This window comes from Trichosurus vulpecula, chromosome 1, assembly GCF_011100635.1.
Source record: "Trichosurus vulpecula isolate mTriVul1 chromosome 1, mTriVul1.pri, whole genome shotgun sequence".
Taxonomy (NCBI): Eukaryota; Metazoa; Chordata; class Mammalia; order Diprotodontia; family Phalangeridae; genus Trichosurus; species Trichosurus vulpecula.
In genome coordinates this window covers 419,317,830-419,336,692 of record NC_050573.1, presented here as the reverse complement: position 1 = coordinate 419,336,692, position 18,863 = coordinate 419,317,830, and the positions used below count along the sequence as shown (strand labels likewise).

The 18,863-nt window shown below is 37.5% G+C and overlaps 1 protein-coding gene across 6 annotated transcripts in view; it reads right to left on the bottom strand.

Moving 5' to 3' along the window:
- DDX4 (DEAD-box helicase 4) overlaps window positions 1-18,863 on the bottom strand; it is a 57,974-nt gene that overhangs the window by 26,826 nt on the left and 12,285 nt on the right. For 4 of the 6 annotated variants that reach the window (XM_036768323.1, XM_036768332.1, XM_036768326.1 and 1 more), the window contains 5 exons: window positions 18,476-18,526; window positions 11,932-11,988; window positions 4,330-4,428; window positions 2,431-2,514; window positions 394-435 (listed from right to left, as the gene is read on the bottom strand). In XM_036768323.1, coding sequence (XP_036624218.1) covers window positions 394-435; window positions 2,431-2,514; window positions 4,330-4,428; window positions 11,932-11,988; window positions 18,476-18,526 — 333 coding nt within the window. The remainder of the gene's footprint in view (window positions 1-393; window positions 436-2,430; window positions 2,515-4,329; window positions 4,429-11,931; window positions 11,989-18,475; window positions 18,527-18,863) is intronic. The other 2 variants (XM_036768341.1, XM_036768330.1) reach the window with 2 other exon arrangements.

The window sequence follows — 18,863 nt, the reverse complement described above, 5'->3', positions numbered from 1 at the left end:
TCACTAATTATTTCTGGAATGGAAAGCCCATTAAGTAGGGAAGAGCAGAAGGGAAACTATATTAGAAAGTCCATGAGACAAAGAATTAGAGAATCAAAATAGATGTTGCTCATTTTTCACAATAAAACAAGTCAAAACAAGCTCCTCCCAATCTGAAAGGCTTCAGCATTTTAAAAATTCCCTTATATGGCTTGCAACAATGTTTAGTATTTTGTCATGTAGAGCTATTTACTTCTTCTGCTACCTCCAGATCAAATGCCCCACCCTGCTAAGACCTACCACTTCCCCACAAGAAGTTAAGGCAGAAAAAGAAAATGAATGGATAGCTTTTATTTCAATTTTTATTACTGTTATCAAATTTTAAAGTAAGCACCGTCTCCCCCCAAACCTCACCTCTTCCACCAACACTTCTGCCTCGGAAACTGTCACCATTACCTGAAAAGTATTTGACAACAAGCTTAAAAAATTTTAATTCTCCTCAACCACACAAGCCAAAATGGAGATTTCTAGTTCATCACTGCTGGGCTGATAAAAAGAATTACTCTATTTCTTCTACCTAAACTGTCTTCTATTTATGCATCTAATTCAAATTATTGCATATATTTAAATCTCTCTACAACTATTATGCTCTTTTTTATTTACTCTCAAATCCTATCCATTCCTCCAATTTTCTTTTAATTTCATTCCCTTGAGGTCCATGAGACAGCAAATACTTTCATTTCCTCCCCTCCCCTCAATGATTTTAATCAACTTTAATTTATACCCTGAAATTAACTTGTAGGTAACAAATAACGCATAGTGCATAGATTTTAAAAAGCAACAAGTTTTCTTAAACCAAGTACACAAATACAAAAAGGCAATCAGCTACTCTTCTTTACACTTGACATCAGCCAAGATGATGGTTGGAAAGCAGGGATTTGCTTAAGCTCTCCCCCAGGTCCCTCCAAACACCTATAAAAAATGGTTCTGAACAAATTCTAGAGCTGCAGAACCCACAAAATAGCAAAGGGAAGCAGGGCTCCAGCGCAGGACAGCCTGGATGGTCGCTGAAAGGGTCTATCACACGGAGCTGGGAGCAGAGTGGAGCAGAGCTCAGTGTGGGCAGTGCCAGGACCAACCAGACCTGGAGCCAGGCGAAACAGGCCGTAAGGCCCTGAATCAGTGAGCTGTGGCAGTTACCAGACTTCTCAACCCGCAAACGCCAAAGACAACAGAGCCCGTTAGTGGGAAAAGCTGCTGGGACAGAGTGAAAGGAGTTCACAGTCGGCCACCGCCCCAGGGGCGGCGGTGGTGGCACAGCTTTGAGGCTGCTTCCAGAGCTACAGCTGCAGTTGCTTCTGGCCCCAGGCCTACCTGGTGGGAGGAATTAAGCGGTGGATTAGAGTGGGAGTACAAAGCCTGCTTTGGCCTGCCTGGATCTGGGCCACAATCCTGCTTGGAGGTCCTTGGGAGAGAAGGAGCGCTGGTATGGCAGAGCTTGCTGTGTAGAAGTAGCTCTGAAAACAGCAGCACAGCCCCTCAAGCTTGGGAGAAAGCACTCTCTACTCTACAAGCAGTCATACCCTGACAAAAAGCTCAAGGGTCAAGTAGTTAGCTGGGAACATGAACAGGCAGCGAAAACGCTCTCAGGTTCAGACTCAGACTTTGGAATCTTTTTTGGTTACAAAGAAGATCAAAACTTATACAGCCAGAAGAAGTCAACAAAGTCAAAGAGCCTACATCAAAAGCCTTCAAGAAAAAATATGAATTGGTCTCAGGCCATGGAAGAGCTCAAAAAAGGATTTGGAAAAGCAAGTAAGAGAAGTAGAGGAAAAACTGGGAAGAGAAATGAGAGCGATGCAGGAAAACCACGAAAAACAAGTCAATGACTTGCTAAAGGAGACTCAAAAAAATAGTGAAGAAAATAACACCTTAAAAAACAGACTAACCCAAGCGGCAAAAGAGCTCCAAAAAGCCAATGAGGAGAAGAATGCCTTGAAAGGCAGAATTAGCCAAATGGAAAAGGAGGTCCAAAAGACCACTGAAGAAAATACCACCTTAAAAATTAGACTGGAGCAACAAGTGGAAGCTAGTGACTTTATGAGAAATCAAGATATTATAAAACAGAAGCAAAGGAATGAAAAAAATGGAAGACGATGTGAAATTATCTCATTGGAAAAACTGCTGACCTGGAGAACATGTCCAGGAGAGAAAATTAAAAATTATTGGACTACCTGAAAGCCATGATCAAAAAAAAAAGAGCCTGGATACACTTGACATCAATACTTCAGCACAGCAAAAAAATAGAGAATGAAGGGGGATAGGGAAAGAGATTGTATATGTGTTTTACCATAGCATATGCACTATTTATTAAAACTAATCAAGAAATACACACAGACACACACACACACACACACACACAACTTTTATCAATAAATTCTAGATTCTTACCTGCTGGATCAACTAATCCTGTTCTTCTTGAACTAAAAAATCCACCAGGGCGTTGAGGCCCATCTTCACGTTCAGATTCACTATCTAAATTTCGTAGATATAAAGCACATTATATGCCTCAAGTATATTGTATTGTTTGATGTTTTTCAAATATTTTAAAATAACTTAATTGTATTTAAAATGATTCATGTTTAAAATCTGCCTGAAGGCAATCAGAGGCACATCCAATTAGCTGCTATATCTAGTCAATCCTACCTTTATAACAGCTCTCACTTACTTCTGCCCCCTTCTCTATACTCAAATCAACCATCTCTTCCATGGACTATGAGGGAGGTCTACCCCCTCACCGATCCACTTTCCACACAACAACCAGCATAACAAAAAACAGGTCTGACCATGTCATTCCCCAAGAAAAGAACCTCTAGTGAATCACTAGTGCCTCCAGAATAAAATTGAAACTCCTCACCCTCAGTATTTTAAGCCCTTCACAGCCTGGCTCCAGCCTAACTTTTCAGACTGATTTTACATTACACCAGCTTTGTACTCTCTACATTCTAGGAGAACTGGCCTACTGGCTTTTCCGACTAAGGCATTTCATTTCATGCCTCCATGCCCTTGCACAGCCTGTCCTGCAAGCCTGGACTGCAATCTCTGCTAACCTCTGCCTCTTAGAATCATACCACTTCTTCAAGGTCCAACACCTGAAGAAAGCCATTCCTGACCTACCAAACTGTCAGTGTTTCTCTCCCTGCTAAAATCTTCTTACATTAATATATCTTTATAAGTGGTAAGCACTACTCCACATCCCCCAACTGAAGAGATGCCACTGTAGGTCAGGGACTTGTCTTTCATTATGTCTTTGTATCTTTAGCATCTTGTACAGCATCACTGTCCTGCTCAGTGTTTAATAAAGGCTTACTACATGAATAACCTTTTCAATTTATGCAGACTAAGGAATAAGGTTCTCTCCCCAACAAATCTCAAAAAAGATTTTTCCACAAATTCTATAGGCTGAGAAAATTGTCTTCTGCAGTTAACTTAATTTCCCAGAGAAATAACTTTTCCCTTTTATAAAAACAAATTCCTTACTATGAGTTAGGACTGGTTACATGCAAAATCACTGAACAAACCAAGATCACACCTCTCACTATCTTCATGTTCTTCAGAATGTCCCCCTATGGCATCTCACTCTGGCTAGTTCTCCATCAAAGCAGTCCGTGCCCAAAACCCAACCCCACTACCCCTAAATTAAAAACACTTTATCGCCTTGGCCTCCAATGATCTCTCCTTCCAAAAATCACGTGTACTTGAGTGGTGACCTTCTGGACGCAATACCAAAGTGACCACTCAAGATCATTTTTAGCAATACAGCAGACAAATAGGACCTTGGAAGAATTCCTCAAATGATATCACATAAGAAAGTATTGGGTTGGCCTATCTTTGAAGATTCTGAAGACCTCATTCAGTTCCCAAATCCATTATAATTTTCAATCATTTCTGTGTATGCAAATTAAAAAAAAACTTAACAAGAAAGAGCTATCTGGGCAGGTAGGACACGGTAGTGGGTTTTCATAAATTTAAAGGGCTGTCACATAAAATCAGGATTACATTTTTTCTGTTTTACTTTAAGGGGAAAACAGGACCAATGAACAAAAATAAAATTTCAACTCAATCAGAATTACCCAGCAATTATAGTTTTTCAAACAGAAGAATTATGTAGTAAGCTTCCCACCAATTACAAGAGGGGTGGATTACTACTTGTTGAAATGTTTTAGAAGTGATTCATCAGAAAGGGGCTGAACTAAGCTCTAAAGTACCTTTCAACTCCAATTCTAGAAAGGTATCTTAGTAACATCAATATTAAATCAGAGGTGGCACACAATTCCCCACTCTACTAACTGTGAGTGAGGCCAAATCCTCCACGGCAACCTCGGAAACTGCCACGTCCACCTCTTCTTGATGACCCTGAAGCTTCTGAATCATTTCCATCTTGATAACCTACAAAGTTACAACAAAACAAGAACTTAATACTTTGATTCATGGAATTTAATTAGCATGTAAGTATATGACAAATATTGAAGAAATTATAAACTATTATGGAACTGTCCAATTTTAACCAGAGTGTACTCTCTACATTTACATTACTTTTCTTATACAACTTTTCATTAGTAACATGTTATAAGCCCACTCATGCACACTGTGCATATTACCACTGCCCTCTGAATGAATTGCAACTTTAATTCTTTGGAGACTGAGGAATTCTATAACATACACCATCAGAGGAAGAAAGATGATATGATTTCACTAATATCCTTTGTTTCAGGGAGAAGCTTGGAGTCATTAAAAGCAAAATTTTTATTAAGGTTAAAATGGATGGTTCCTATAAGCCTGGACACGAAGTCTCAGATAAGTCCTAATTTGCCATTGTAAACAGGAATTCATTTTAAATTTATTAGACATTAATATTCTGTTTGGGACAAAACCTAAAAAGGTCACAGAAAACAAGTGAACACAAATACCCAGGGATATTTTGGCATTGAAATTAGCCTTTTTAATGGCAGATTTTGCAAAAATCTACCTTGGAAATAGGCAGACCAACCAAAATGGACCGATACTTATATTGGTCCTTAATTAAAACCCATTACAGAACATTTACCAATTAACCACAAATCTCTAGTATGCTATAAAAATCTCTCTAGTTAAGTTCAGACATTTCCTTATTCTCATTTGACAGTGTCTAACTAGGGAGTGAAAAGGACAGATTACCATGACAGAAAGCAGGAGATTTACAATTTCTGTGTAAATAGATATACATGTGAAAGGGCATAATTCGCCCAAATGGCTGGCAAGCTAAGTGAGCAACATTCATAAGTGCCACAAATTGAAACGAGTTTAACTATAGGAGAGAAAAGCAGAGTTACTTCCTAAGCATATATGAATAAGTGCAATTCCTTTAAGTTAGAAAAGTTTCCCTTCTCCCTGAAAGGAATAGCAATAGATCTAGTTGCTTAACTTAGCACCTGCAGCAAACAGTTTAATTGTCACATGCTTCAAATCCTACAAGGCATAAATTGAGAGTTCTGGAACTTTGTCCAAAACTCATAGGATTACAGTAAATTCCATGGAAATTTTATGATGTCACTCTTAAGAGTTTCCAACAATATTTGATCTCAGTAAAGTAGCAGTACATAAAAGAAAATCACACCCTTTTTATATGACCAAGAAAACCCAGTAGAAGCAAACAGAAATTTTGTTTGAAACAATTACAGATTATGTAAAATATAGTTAATTTACCAAAAAATAAATGGAAACTGTATGTATACAATTACAAAATACTCTTTTTGAGCCTTAAAAGACATTAATTGCTCATGGTTGGGCCTTCTTAATATACTAAAAATGACATACCAAACTACCAAACATTTACTTTATATAACAAAGGTGAAACAATAACAATTCATCCTCTCTGGATGTTAAAGAATGTTAAAATGTTAAGAATTTCAAGGGAAATTATGGGGAAAAGGGGAGGTAGGAAAAGTCTTAGCAATTTAAGTTAATAGGGAAAAAAGTTGATCACTGGAACAAATCAGATTCCCAAGATTCAGGAGCAATCAGATCACTGGAACAAATCAGATTCCCAAGATTCAGGAGCAATCAAAACTGAATACTAATAATGTTCAATAAACCCAAAGATACCAACTACTGGTTAAGAACTCAGAATTTCTGAAAAAATGATAGGAAAAGTGAGAAATAGCACAGGAAAATAAAAAAGTTCATGCCATATACCATAATAAGCTTCAAATGGATATATAACCTAGATATAACAAAGTTAGGAGAAAAGAGATCTTTTATCCCGCAAAGAGAAAGTTCTTAACTAAAAAGATAATGAGATAACAAATGATAAAATGCACGATTTCAATTACATAAAGTTGAAAAGATTTTGCAGAACATCACCACTGCAGTTAAAATTAGAAGGGAAGTAGTCAACTGAGGAAGAAAAAGATTCATCAAGCTTCCATAATAAAGATCTGCTAGACAAGATATACAGGGAATTGATATAAATATGTAAGTTCTATTCCACAACAGATAATGGTCAAAGGAATAGCAGTTTCCATAAGAAATATAGCCTTCCAAAAACCACATGAATCCAATAAATATATGAAAAAATGAAAAAAATCAACAATAGCAAAAGAAGTATAAATTAAAACAATGTTCAGGGGCATTACCTCACCGTCGTCCCCCCCCCAACAAATTGGTAAAAAATACAAACAAAAGGACAATTCAGGAAAGGACTTGTAATTTTGGTGGCAAAATAAAAAGGTTCTACCTTTCTGGAAGGGAATTTAGAAGTATACCCTGAAAATTACTGAACTGCAGAGTCATACCACTGCTAGGCATGACTCCATGGGAATCAAAGACAGTAGTATTTTTTGTTATAGCAAAGAATTGGAAAAAAAAAGTTCCCATCAATTGAGAAGAAGCTGAACAAATTAAAGAATATGAATATAAAAGTATTGTGATACAGAAATGACAGAGGATAGAATCAGAAAAACTTGTATGAACTGATACAGAGTGAAATATGCAAAACCAAGAGAATATATACAGTGACTAACTACAACACTGTTAAGGTAAACAACTGTGACAAACTTAAACTCTGATTAATGCAGTAACTGGTCATGGCTGCAAAGACTGCTGATGAAGGATGCTTTCCACATCTTGGCAGACATATGGCATAAACTATAGGTACTGAAATAGACAAAGCATTTTCAAATACAACCAATGCATGAATTTGTTTTGTTTAACAAGTTATTTGTTACAAATGATTCTTTTGTTTCAGGGAAGAAGAATAAGAAGTAGGAAGTGAAAATGAGGTTAAAAAAAGGATATGAACAGGCAGTTTTCAGATGAAGAAATTTTCACAAAATTCACTTAAAAATGCATCTAGATATTAAGGTTTTTTCTGTTTGGTTCAATTTTTCTGAGATGAAGTTGTTTATATATTTCCAGTTATGATAATTTTTAGAATTTTTTTAGCATTTTGTTTAGGTTTTTACTTTTATCATATAATTTGGCATATTAATTTCTAATAACCACTTCTTGAGCATTAATTTTTCTCCTTATTTTTAAATTTAGTTTCACCTTTTTTAAAATCAACTTAAATAATGGTTAATTCATTTTACTACTGTTTAAAGTACCAGCTTCTTTACTATAGTCTCTTTATTTTCAATTCTGTTTCTCACATCTTTTAACTTTCCAGATTTCCTAATGTGAACGTTTTTTGGTTTGTTAAGTAGCTTGGTTTTTTACTCTTTAAAATGCATGCTCCAGCCACAGATATGTGGATTCTGTGAGGACCAACCCTGACATACTGCGCTTCTTTCAGCAACCTAAAGGGGCAAGGACAATTCCAGGGGACTCACGATGGAGAATGCTATCTTCATTCAGAGAAAGAACTGAGAAGTTTGAATACAGACTGAGGCACACTACATGCTCGCCTTTTCTGCTTCTCTTTTGTTTTTGTTTTTGGGGTTTTTTTTTTTCTTGTTTGTTTTTTTTTTTTTTTGGTTCTGTTTCTTCTTTCTCGTGATTCATTCCATTGGTCAAAATTCTTCTCCACGACTTGACTAGAGCATAAATTAATTCAATGCGAAGTTATACATGACAGTTATATGAGACTTCATGCCGTCTTGGGGAGGGAGGGGGGAGGGAGGGGAGAAAAACTGGAACTCAAAACTATGTAGAACCGTGTGTGGTAAACTAAAAATAAATAAAACACCTTTAAAAAATAAAATAAAATGCATGCTCAATTCATGATCTTTTTTTGTTAAGTATTCAGGGATTTAAATTTTCCTATAAAGACTTCTTTATCAATATCTCAACTCTTGATATATTCTCTATTTTTTTTGTTTCTATGATCTAGTCTCTAATATCATTTTTTTAGATTTCATTAAGGTCTATACTTCTTGTTCTTTTACCATTTCCTTTATTGATTAAAATTTTATTTTGGCTTCTAAAGGAGATTTTTAACATTCCTGCCTTTCTGCCCTGCCCAAATAGTTAATTCTAGCTAATCACCCATGGGACCCCGAAAAATACATACTAAGATTTCCACAAGTTTCCATCCACTGACCAGTTTTTTCCAACGTTTTGGGCAAAACTGTAATTTCCTCTTTGTTTATCTTTCTTTTGGATTCATTAAGCTTTGCCAGAAAAACATGAAAGTAGCCTGGAATTAGTTTTATAATCTGGGCCATTTTAATATGTTGGCTTTTTCTTTAATAAAATGGCTGCTATATTTGCCATTTTGTGCATGTAAGTTTATTAATAGTATCCTTTATCTTCAACACCTCTATTTATAATGTAGTTTTCCCACTTGTCTTTAGCACTGTTATCTGTTATGCCTTATTGGAAAAAAATACTGTTAATTTTCTTGGATTTAGCTAAAGCATAAAGCCCTTGTGCTACTCTATATATCAGCTCTTCTAGCCATTCACTTGAAATGTGCATCAATCCCTATGCTTTAAATGGATGTACTCTAAGCATCAAATCAATAAAGTATCAACAAATGGGTTTGGATTCCTAATCCATCTTACCACTTTTTTTCCTTTTTATTGGAGAATTCGGCCTATACCCAAACCTCTTTGTATCAGTTATTTTGTTTTATTAATCCACCATTATTTCCTGCATTAACACATCACACATCTGCCCTCACCAAACACAGAAATAACTTTCACTTTTAAAAAATTACAAAACTACTTAGTCAGAAATGTTATCTTTCCCTCATATCCTGTATCTTAGTTTGATTAACCTTTACTTTCATTATTCCATTTCTAGAATTCACCTTTTCTCTATCCTTTCTGTCCTTCAAAGATTCCACTTCCATCTGTTCCCTTCTCAAAAGATTACTCCCCAAATTCTTAGTGTCTACTTCTGCGCTCACCCTTCTACAAGGTGTGAGAAAATCTAGAATAGATTTATCGCCTCCTTACAGCACACTGGGTCATCCATTACTTCTTACTTGCATTCAATTCCAGACTACTCAACAGCTTCAATTGCTTAGTCAATGTGCACATCAAAGGCTCTTCCTTCCCTGTTCTAGAATTCACAACAGCAATAAATTAAATTTTCAGTTCACTGAAGAGCCATCCATTCTCATGATTGATCACTATGCTTGGTTATACAAGACAGGTAATTTTGGTGTATATCTCAATTTCTCTTAAATCACATTCCAGCCTCTTATATTCCTTGTCCTTGTCGATTAGTCTCACACAAGTTGAACTGGTGTTCTTATGTAAACTGCCTCCTCCTGGCTGCCTGCATGATTCCTTGATCAGAAGCTTTAAAATTTAGTCACATTTCTAGGTGAGTTAAATTTCAGATTCCTTTCTATATCTGTGCTGTCAAATCTACTGACTTGTATTCTTACCTTAATTTATCATGCTTTTGGACAGTATTTTTTTTTAAGTTTCCTGAAAATTGGTGGAACATCCCCTCCAGGATTACTTCACAACTGTGCAACTCCTTTTCCCTCTTCCCAAACATAGAATTACTAATGTTATCTCTATTTCTTTTTTATCTCTAAACGAATACCTACAATATCCTCTGATATCAATCTCAATACTATCTAATTAAATCCAGCTAATTCAGATTGTAGTTTCTTCTCTAGTTTAAGCTTTTAAAAAGAAAACACTATTTCAAAGCACATAAAGCCCAAGCTCCAAGCTTCACAGTGCTCTGAATATAGTTGTTAGTGGTAACATTAAACCAAAGATATTCGTATTAAGAAAATTTTTACCTTTTCCCCCTCATTTCTAAATATTCTACAAAAAGCACAGACAAGGAGGTAGGTCAAAGGTAAGGAGATTTGCTGGAAAACCTGGTGACCACAAAAGTGGCTCTTGTTGTTCTCCAAATTCAGGGTTTCTAATTATGTTGGACGCCGAGATTATTTGGCATTGATTCTGAGATGAAAAATTCCCAGTTGTCCTTGCTTTAGTAGTGTGATCCAAAACCACAGTGCCTAGAGAAGTGGTGACAACTAGGCTTGTACCTACATCTACATACTTCCTGGCAGTTCTTCTCGGTACTACCTTCATTCATATAGTATCTACATTCTGCTATGAAAAGGAAGACCACAGGAAGTGAAAGTAAAGATACACTTTTGGAAAAGGGCATAAATAAGCACAGTACCAACTGTCAATCACCAGATATCATCAGCCAAAGTCTGCATTATGTTCCAGTTCCAGTTTGACATACATATCATCACTACAGGTCTGCTTTTCTTCAAACCAGTCAAGTTACAGAATATGGATCATATTTCCTACAGCTAAGACTAATGCAGAGTCATTGCACATTATACATAATAACAGCAATAATAATAATTTAACAGTTAGTGCTCTTATAGCACTGTGGGGCAGGCACTGTGCTAAGTGCTTTACAATTATTTTCTCATTTGATTGTCACAACCCTGGGAGGTAGGTGCTCACATTATTCCCATTTATAGATGAGGGAAGCGAGGCAAACGGAAATTAAGTGATTTGCCCAAGGTCACAGTTAGTAAGTGTGTGAGGCTGGATTTGAATTCGAGTCTTCCAACATTAGAGGTCTCAGTTTCTATGGCACCTATATTCAAAACAAATGGACATTCAAGACTACTGATTCTAAGTTGCTTCCAGTGAGAATGTACCAGTGTCCTTCACAGTTCCAAAAATCAAGAGCTCTACTAAAACGATAGGCTAGAAGTGAAGAGCATCTTTATCCACAGGCCATATTCCATGTTTCACAAAGGAAAGCTCTGTGCATCTGAGTTATCTTCAGGATACTTAAGGACCCAAGTGCTGGCAATACTCAAAAGAAGCTGCTATTAAACTACTGGGCAAACATGAAGACAAGAAATGTGAAGAATCACTGCTTTTAGAGAAGACAAAGGTTCAAATCTAAGCTTAGATACTTAGTAGCTGTATACACCTGGAAAAGGAATTTTAAAACCCCATATAAATATTACGGAAGCTATCAATACAGCTTGCATAAAGACACAGTAATTCTACATAAAGTCTTTCTTCAGTATCAATACTAAAAAAATCTGAGTGGTTGAACATGGTAAGAGACTGCTGATCATCAGCAGAAAATAACTTGTTATCATCCATCCTCAGAGGCAAAGTCAACTTGGGCTCATCTGAAGAAGACTCAGAGGATTTGAAGCCTACAGTTGGTAAAAATACTGCAAACATCTAAAAAGTAAAGTTCCAGTAAATTCAGAAGCAGAAGTGGGCCTGCTAAACATGGTTAAAGGCATATTGTTTTCTTGCAAAGGTTGTCTTCACCACTAAAACTCATTACCACTCTGTTCTTCAAGAATCAAAGTTTTGCTACAATACATCTACCTAAGGGTTTGGGGTGGGGGGGAGGTTGTATATGAAAAGTAAAGCTTCTCTCACCTAGAATGAATTCAGTGGTATACCACCACAATTCATAAAAATATAACTAAATATAAAATATACTTACCTCCTCTCCTGGCCAATCCTCTGCTCCTTGTCTGATTATCTTCATAGTCATTAGATTCTTAAATGACAAATGAACATATCATATTTAAGCAATATACCTGAAAGAAATCATAACTTTCAAAGAGAACTGTTATTCCATTGTTTGTGACCTAGTCCCACTGCAGTCTTAATGTGTTCAAATGGTCATGTCTACACTTCTCTAGTATTAATTTTTTCTAAATTTTTAAGAAACATTGCCATGGTGTCTCAAAATCTATGCTAATTTTCCCAATAATTCTTTAGAACAGGGGAAAGGATTAGGCAACAGAAATAGATGGCACAGATGATCCTTAGGGTGTTTTGTTCACCCCTCCATATATAGTTACAACATAAGTTGAGATCAATCAGTTTAAAGCTCAAATACTTTCTTTTCACAACATCCTTTTCGCAATTTAAAGCAAAATATAATTTATTTAATTTTGTTTCATTACTGCAAAGAATCCTTAGCTGTTAGGGCTAACAAGAAGGATATAAGATCTTGCTGCTGATTCCTGCTAGGGTTTTTCATAAGTAAATAGTGCCCCCCAAAAGGATCCAGAAGATGTAATCCAATGGAATGACAATTCACTACTAGCAGGGAGTAAACATTGGATGAAATTAGGGAATAGTGGTTAGATTGGAGCAAAAGAAAAAGAACTCTAAAGAACTCTAACAGAGATTAAGAAAGTAGGTAGCAACTAAGGGGGTGGAGCCAAGATGGTGGCTGGAAAGCAGGGACTGGCTTAAGTTCTCCCCCACATCCCTCCATACACCTGTAAAAAATGGCTCTGAACAAATTCTAGAGCTGCAGAACCCACTAAATAGCACAGGGGAAATAGGTCTCCAGCCTAGAAGAGCCTAGATGGTCGCCAGGAAGGGTCTATCCCACGATGCTGGGAACAGAGTGCAGCCCAGCAGTGGGCCATGCCAGGACAGATCAGACTGGGAGTGAGCCAGCCAGAACCGGCCTTTGGGCCATGAATCATTGAGCTGTGGCAGTTACCAGACTTCTCAACCCACAAACACCAAAGAGCAGGTTAGTGGGAAACTGCAGGATGGAGGTGAGAGCAGTCCTGCCCCATTCCTGGGAGTGGCAGAGGTGGTGCGGTGGTGGCAGAGGCAGCAGCAGGAAGCTCTTGAGGCTGCTTCCAGAGCTCCAGAATCAGCTGCTTCCCAAGTCCCTGGCTCACATGGTGGGAGGAATCTAGCAGCAGATCAGAGCACTTTATCTTGCTGTGCCCTGCTTGGATCTGGATTGTGGTCTTGGTTGGTGGTTCGTGGGGGAGGAGGAGCACTGCTGTAAGAGAACCTGCAGTGACGGTGGAGTAGAAGTAGCTCTGAAAACAGCAGCACTTGGACCCTAAAGCTTGGGACAAAGTACTCTCTACTCTACAAGCAGTCATACCCTGACAAAAAGTTCAAGGGTCAAGTAGTTGGCTGGGAACATGAAAAGGCAGTGAAAACGGACTCAGATTCAGATTCAGACTCATACTCAAACCCTAGATTCCTTTTTTGGTGACAAATAAGATCAAAACATACAGCCAGAAAAAGTCAACAAAGTCAAAGAGTCTACATCAAAGGCCTCCAAGAAAAATATGAATTGGGCTCAGGCCATGGAAGAGCTCAAAAAGGATTTAGAAAAAGCAAGTAAGAGAAGTAGAGGAAAAATTGGGAAGAGAAATTAAAGTGATGCAAGAAAACCACGAAAAACAAGTCAATGACTTGCTAAAGGAGACCCAAAAAAATACTGAAGAAAGTAACACTTTAAAGAATAGACTAACCCAAACAGCAAAAGAGCTCCAAAAAGCCAATGAGGAGAAGAATGCCTTGAAAGGCAGAATTAGCCAAATGGGAAAGGAGGTCCAAAAGACCACTGTAGAAAATACTACCTTAAACATTAGATTGGAACAAGTGGAAGCTAGTGCCTTTATGAGAAATCAAGAAATTATAAAACAGAACCAAAGAAAGGAAAAAACGGAAGACAATGTGAAACACCTCACTGGAAAAACCACTGACCTGGAATATAGATCCAGGAGAGATGATTTAAAAATTATTGGACTACCTGAAAGCCATGATCAAAAAAAGAGCCTAGACATCATCTTTCAAGAAATTATGAAGGAAAACTACCCTGATATTCTAGAGACAAAGGGTAAAACAGAAATTAAAGAATCCACTGATCGCCTCTCAAAAAAGATCCCAAGAAGAAAACTCCTAGGAATATTGTCCCCAAATTCCAGAGCTCCCAGATCAAGGAGAAAATACAGCAAGTGGCCAGAAAGAAACAATCTGAATATTGTGGAAATACAATCAGAATAACACAAGATCTAGCAGCTTCTACATTAAGGGATCAAAGGACATGGAATATGATATTCTGGAGGTCAAAGGAGCTAGGATTAAAACCAAGAATCACCTACCCAGCAAAACTGAGTATAATGCTCCAAGGCAAAATTTGGACTTTCAGTAAAATACAGGACTTTCAAGCTTTCTCAGTGAAAAGACCAGAGCTGAATAGAAAATTTGACTTTCAAACACAAGAATCAAGAGAAGCATGAAAAGGTAAACAAGAAAAAGAAATCATAAGGGACTAAAAGTTGAATTGTTTTGTTTACATTCCTACATGGAAATTTGATGTGTGTAATTCATGAGACCCTTCTCAGTATTAGGGTAGTTGAAGGGAATATACATATACATAGACAGAGGGCACAGGATGAGTTGAATATGAAGGGACAATATCTTAAAAAATAAAATAAAATTAAGGAGAGAGGAATATATTGAGAGAGGGAGAAAGGGAGATATAGAATGGGGTAAATTATCTCACATAAAAGTGGCAAGAAAAAGCAGTTCTGTAGGAAGGAAAAAGGGGGCAGGTAAGGAGGAATGAGTGAATCTTGCTCTAATAAGATTTGACCTGAGGAGGGAATAACATACACACTCAATTGGCTATCTTACACTACAGGAAAGTAAGGGGAAAGGAATAAAAAAGGGGGGATGATAGAAGGGAGGACAGATAGGGGGAAGAGGTAATCAAAAACAAACACTTTTGAAAAGGGACAGGGTCAAAGGAGAAAACTGAATAAAGGGAGACAGGATAGGATGGAAGGAATTATAGTTAGCCTTTCACAGCATGAGTACTGTGGAAGTGTTTTACATAATGATACATGACGACCTATGCTGAACTGCTTGCCTTCCTAGGGAGGGTGGGTGGGAAGGGAAGAGGGGAGAGAATTTGGAACTCAAAGTTTTAAAAGCAGATGCTCAAAAAAAAAGTTGTTTTGCATGCAGCTAGGAAACAAGATATAGAAGGAATGGGGCATAGAAAGCTATCCTGCCCTACAAGAAAGTAAGGGGAAAGAGGATGAGGGAGAGTGGGGTGACAGAAGGGAGGGCTGACTGGGTAATCAGAATATATACCATCTTGGAATGGGGGGGAGGGTACAAATTGGGAGAAAATTTGTAATTCAAAATCTTGTGGAAATCAGTGTTGAAAACTAAAATATTAAATAAAAATGATAAAATTCCAAAAAAAAATAGAAAGTAGGTAAAGTAACTCTTGCAACTGTCCATGATCAGCATGGTTTAAACCAAACAATTAGATCCACAGGAAAAAAAAATCTCCTAACCTGAAACCTAACCCTCTCCTCAATAGCATGCCACAAAGAATCAAGACAATTCTAACCAGACATTTAATTTATGATTAGAGGATTGGGAGGGAAACAAAAGGAAGAAAAGAAGATATGGTCTTAGGTTGTTTCCATATTAATCATTTAAGAACATATGAATCATGGAAAATCATGCTTATCTATAAAAGTTACCAATCAGCATTTGTATGTGTGTATACACACACACACACACACACACACCTATTTATACACATTTATACATACATACATACACATGCACATATACACACACATATCCCTTAGGCCAAGATAGTGGGAAAACTCAAATTTCTGCAAAAAGTGGCTCAGGAAGCATAAGGAAATAAATGAGTAGAAATGTGGCATCATAGATAGCTTAAGGAATAGAGATTAGCAGAGTGTCTAAAGAATAAAAGAAAAAATCATTAAAATTCTCCCCCAAGGCCCAAATGTCAATTCTCTGTTGTTGTTGTTGTTGTTGTTTAGTCATTTTCAGTGGTATTCTTGACCCAATTTGCGGGGAGTGGTTTGCCATTTCCTTCTAGCCCATTTTACAGATGAGGAAACTGAGACAAACAGGGTTAAATGACTTGCCCAGGGTCACACATCTAGTAAGTTTCTGAGGCCAGATATGAACTCAGGAAGATGAATCTTGCTCACTCCAGCCTTGGCACTCTATCTACCACACCACCTAGCTGCTCCAATTCTCTATTACAAATAACACTATTTTTATATACATTGCCATGGGCATAGAAAGATGAGATCTCAACACTGCTCACTCGATTCTCGAGGTCACCCATCTATGATCATTCTTCCATCAATTCCTCCCTTTTTCAAGCTCATTTTACACACCAACTCCCAAAACTTGGGTACGGTAAAAGTGTCTTTGGAATTAATTACAATTGGACAAAATCAAGGGGCTGGGGGCAGAGCCAAGATGGCAGCTGGAAAGCAGGGACTAGTGTGAGCTCCCCACTGAGACCCTCCAAAAACCTATAAAAAATGGCTCTGAACCAATTCTAGAACTGCAGAACGCAGAAAATAGCAGAGGGAAGCAGGGCTACAGCCCAGGAGAGCCTGGATGGTCTCTGGGTGAGGTCTATCCCGCACAGAGCTGGGAATGGAGCGGAGCGGAGCAGAGCCCAGCGTGGACGGCGCAGACCAACCAGACCAGGAGCCAGGCGGAGCGGGCCCTAGCGCCCTGAATCAGTGAGCTGCAGCAGTTACCAGACTTCTCAACCCACAAACACCAAAGACAACAAAGAAGGTTAGTGGGAAAAGTTGCTGGGGACAGTTATAAAGGAGTTCGTGGTTCAGCCACTGCCCTGGGGACAGAGGAGGTGGGGCAGCTACAGAACTACAGCTGCAGTTGCTTCTGGCCCCAGGCCCACCTGGTGGGAGAAATTAAGAGGCAGATCAGAGCAGGAGTGAAGAGCCTGATGAAGATCTAAGTCCAGTCCAGGTTGGGGGTTCTTGGGGAATGAGGAGTGCTGGTGTGGCAGAGCTGGTGCATCCCCCCAGGCTTGGAACATAGTTCTCTTAACTCTACAAGCAGTCGTACCCTACTGAAAAACTCAAGGGTCAAGTCAGTTGGCTGGGAATATGGCCAGGCAGCGAAAACACACCCAGATTCAGTCTCAGACTCTGGAATCTTTCTTTGGTGACAAAGAAGACCAAAATGTACAGCCAGAAGAAGTCAACAAAGTCAAAGAGCCTACAACAAAAGTCTCCAAGAAAAACATGAATTGGTCTCAGGCCATGGAAGAGCTCAAAAAGGATTTGGAAAAGCAAGTTAGAGAAGTAGAGGAAAATTGGGAAGAGAAATGAGAAGGATGTGAGAAAACCATGAAAAACAAGTCAATGACTTGCTAAAGGAGACCCAAAAATATACTGAAAAATATACTGAAGAAAACAACACCTTAAAAAATAGACTAACTCAAATGACAAAAGAGCTCCAAAAAGCCAATGAGGAGAAGAATGCCTTGAAAGGCAGAATTAGCCAAATGGAAAAGGAGGTCCAAAAGACCACTGAAGAAAATACTACCTTAAAAATTAGACTGCAGCAAGTGGAAGCCAGTGACTTTGTGAGAAATCAAGATATTATCAAACAGAACCAAAGGAATGAAAAAGTGGAAGACAATGTGAAACGTCTCATTGGAATTAATTACAATCTTACAGACAGTGATGATTTCCCATGATCTATATGCTCTTCAATGATTAGCATAAGGCCAATCTGAAACCAAAAGATTTCTAAACATCAAAGTTAGATTTTTATTTTTGAATCTGTAGTCTCATTTTGGTAATACAACATATTGAAAGGGTTGTATCCACAGATCAGTTTTATGATCACAAATTTAGAAGGGATGCAGGGAGTTATCTCATCAACCTCCTCATTTTATAGATAAGGAAGCCCAGAAAAATGATTAACTGACATTTAAAATAGCACTTTTAGTTTGTAAAGCCTATTTACAAACATGACTTCATTTCAATCTCACAACTATCCTTTGATAGAGGTGACAAAGGTAGTATCTTTAATAGATTAAAAAACAGATGCTAATTGACTTGTTCACAGGCACACTATTAAGTAACAGAGGTAGAATGTGAAATCAGATCTTCCTCATTTCAAATCCAACACACTATTCACTAACCCAAACTGCCCTACCTATACAGACTGATCTTTTACAACACATAATCATAAATCTTTTCCAGAATAGTATTCCTGAGTTTCCACTGAGAGGAAAACAAAGTCATTTCAATATCAACTTTTTAAATCATCTCAGCAAAGGTAAACTGCAGACAGAAAAACTTAGCTAACTCTTAATTTCTCTTCAACATATAACCTAAATTTCAAACAACGGGAATTATTCACAATCATAAGATTTAAGTTACCTCTCCAAAAGCTAGAGCTATCACCTTCTTCAAATTTGTTACTTGAAAAACCTAGGGAAAAATACAAAAAGATACAAATTATTAGAAGTTATTTGGTCTGTTGTTCTGTTAATAAGTAGTCAAAACACAGTACTTTTGGGGATAATAAGCACTATCATATCTCTTTCCAACTATATGAGTCACAGGTAAAAATATTCATGTGGCAGTGATGTAAGTATATGTTTTATGTAATTCACATATGAAAACTTCTAAGTGCTTCCAAAGTTTCATTTTTAGGCAAATAAACAAGTGCTTTCTCTCTAAACAAGCTTTTTTGTAGGAAAAATGAAGATAATTATAACAAAATAAATCATTAGTGCAATCTGAACTTATTCAACATTTACTTATG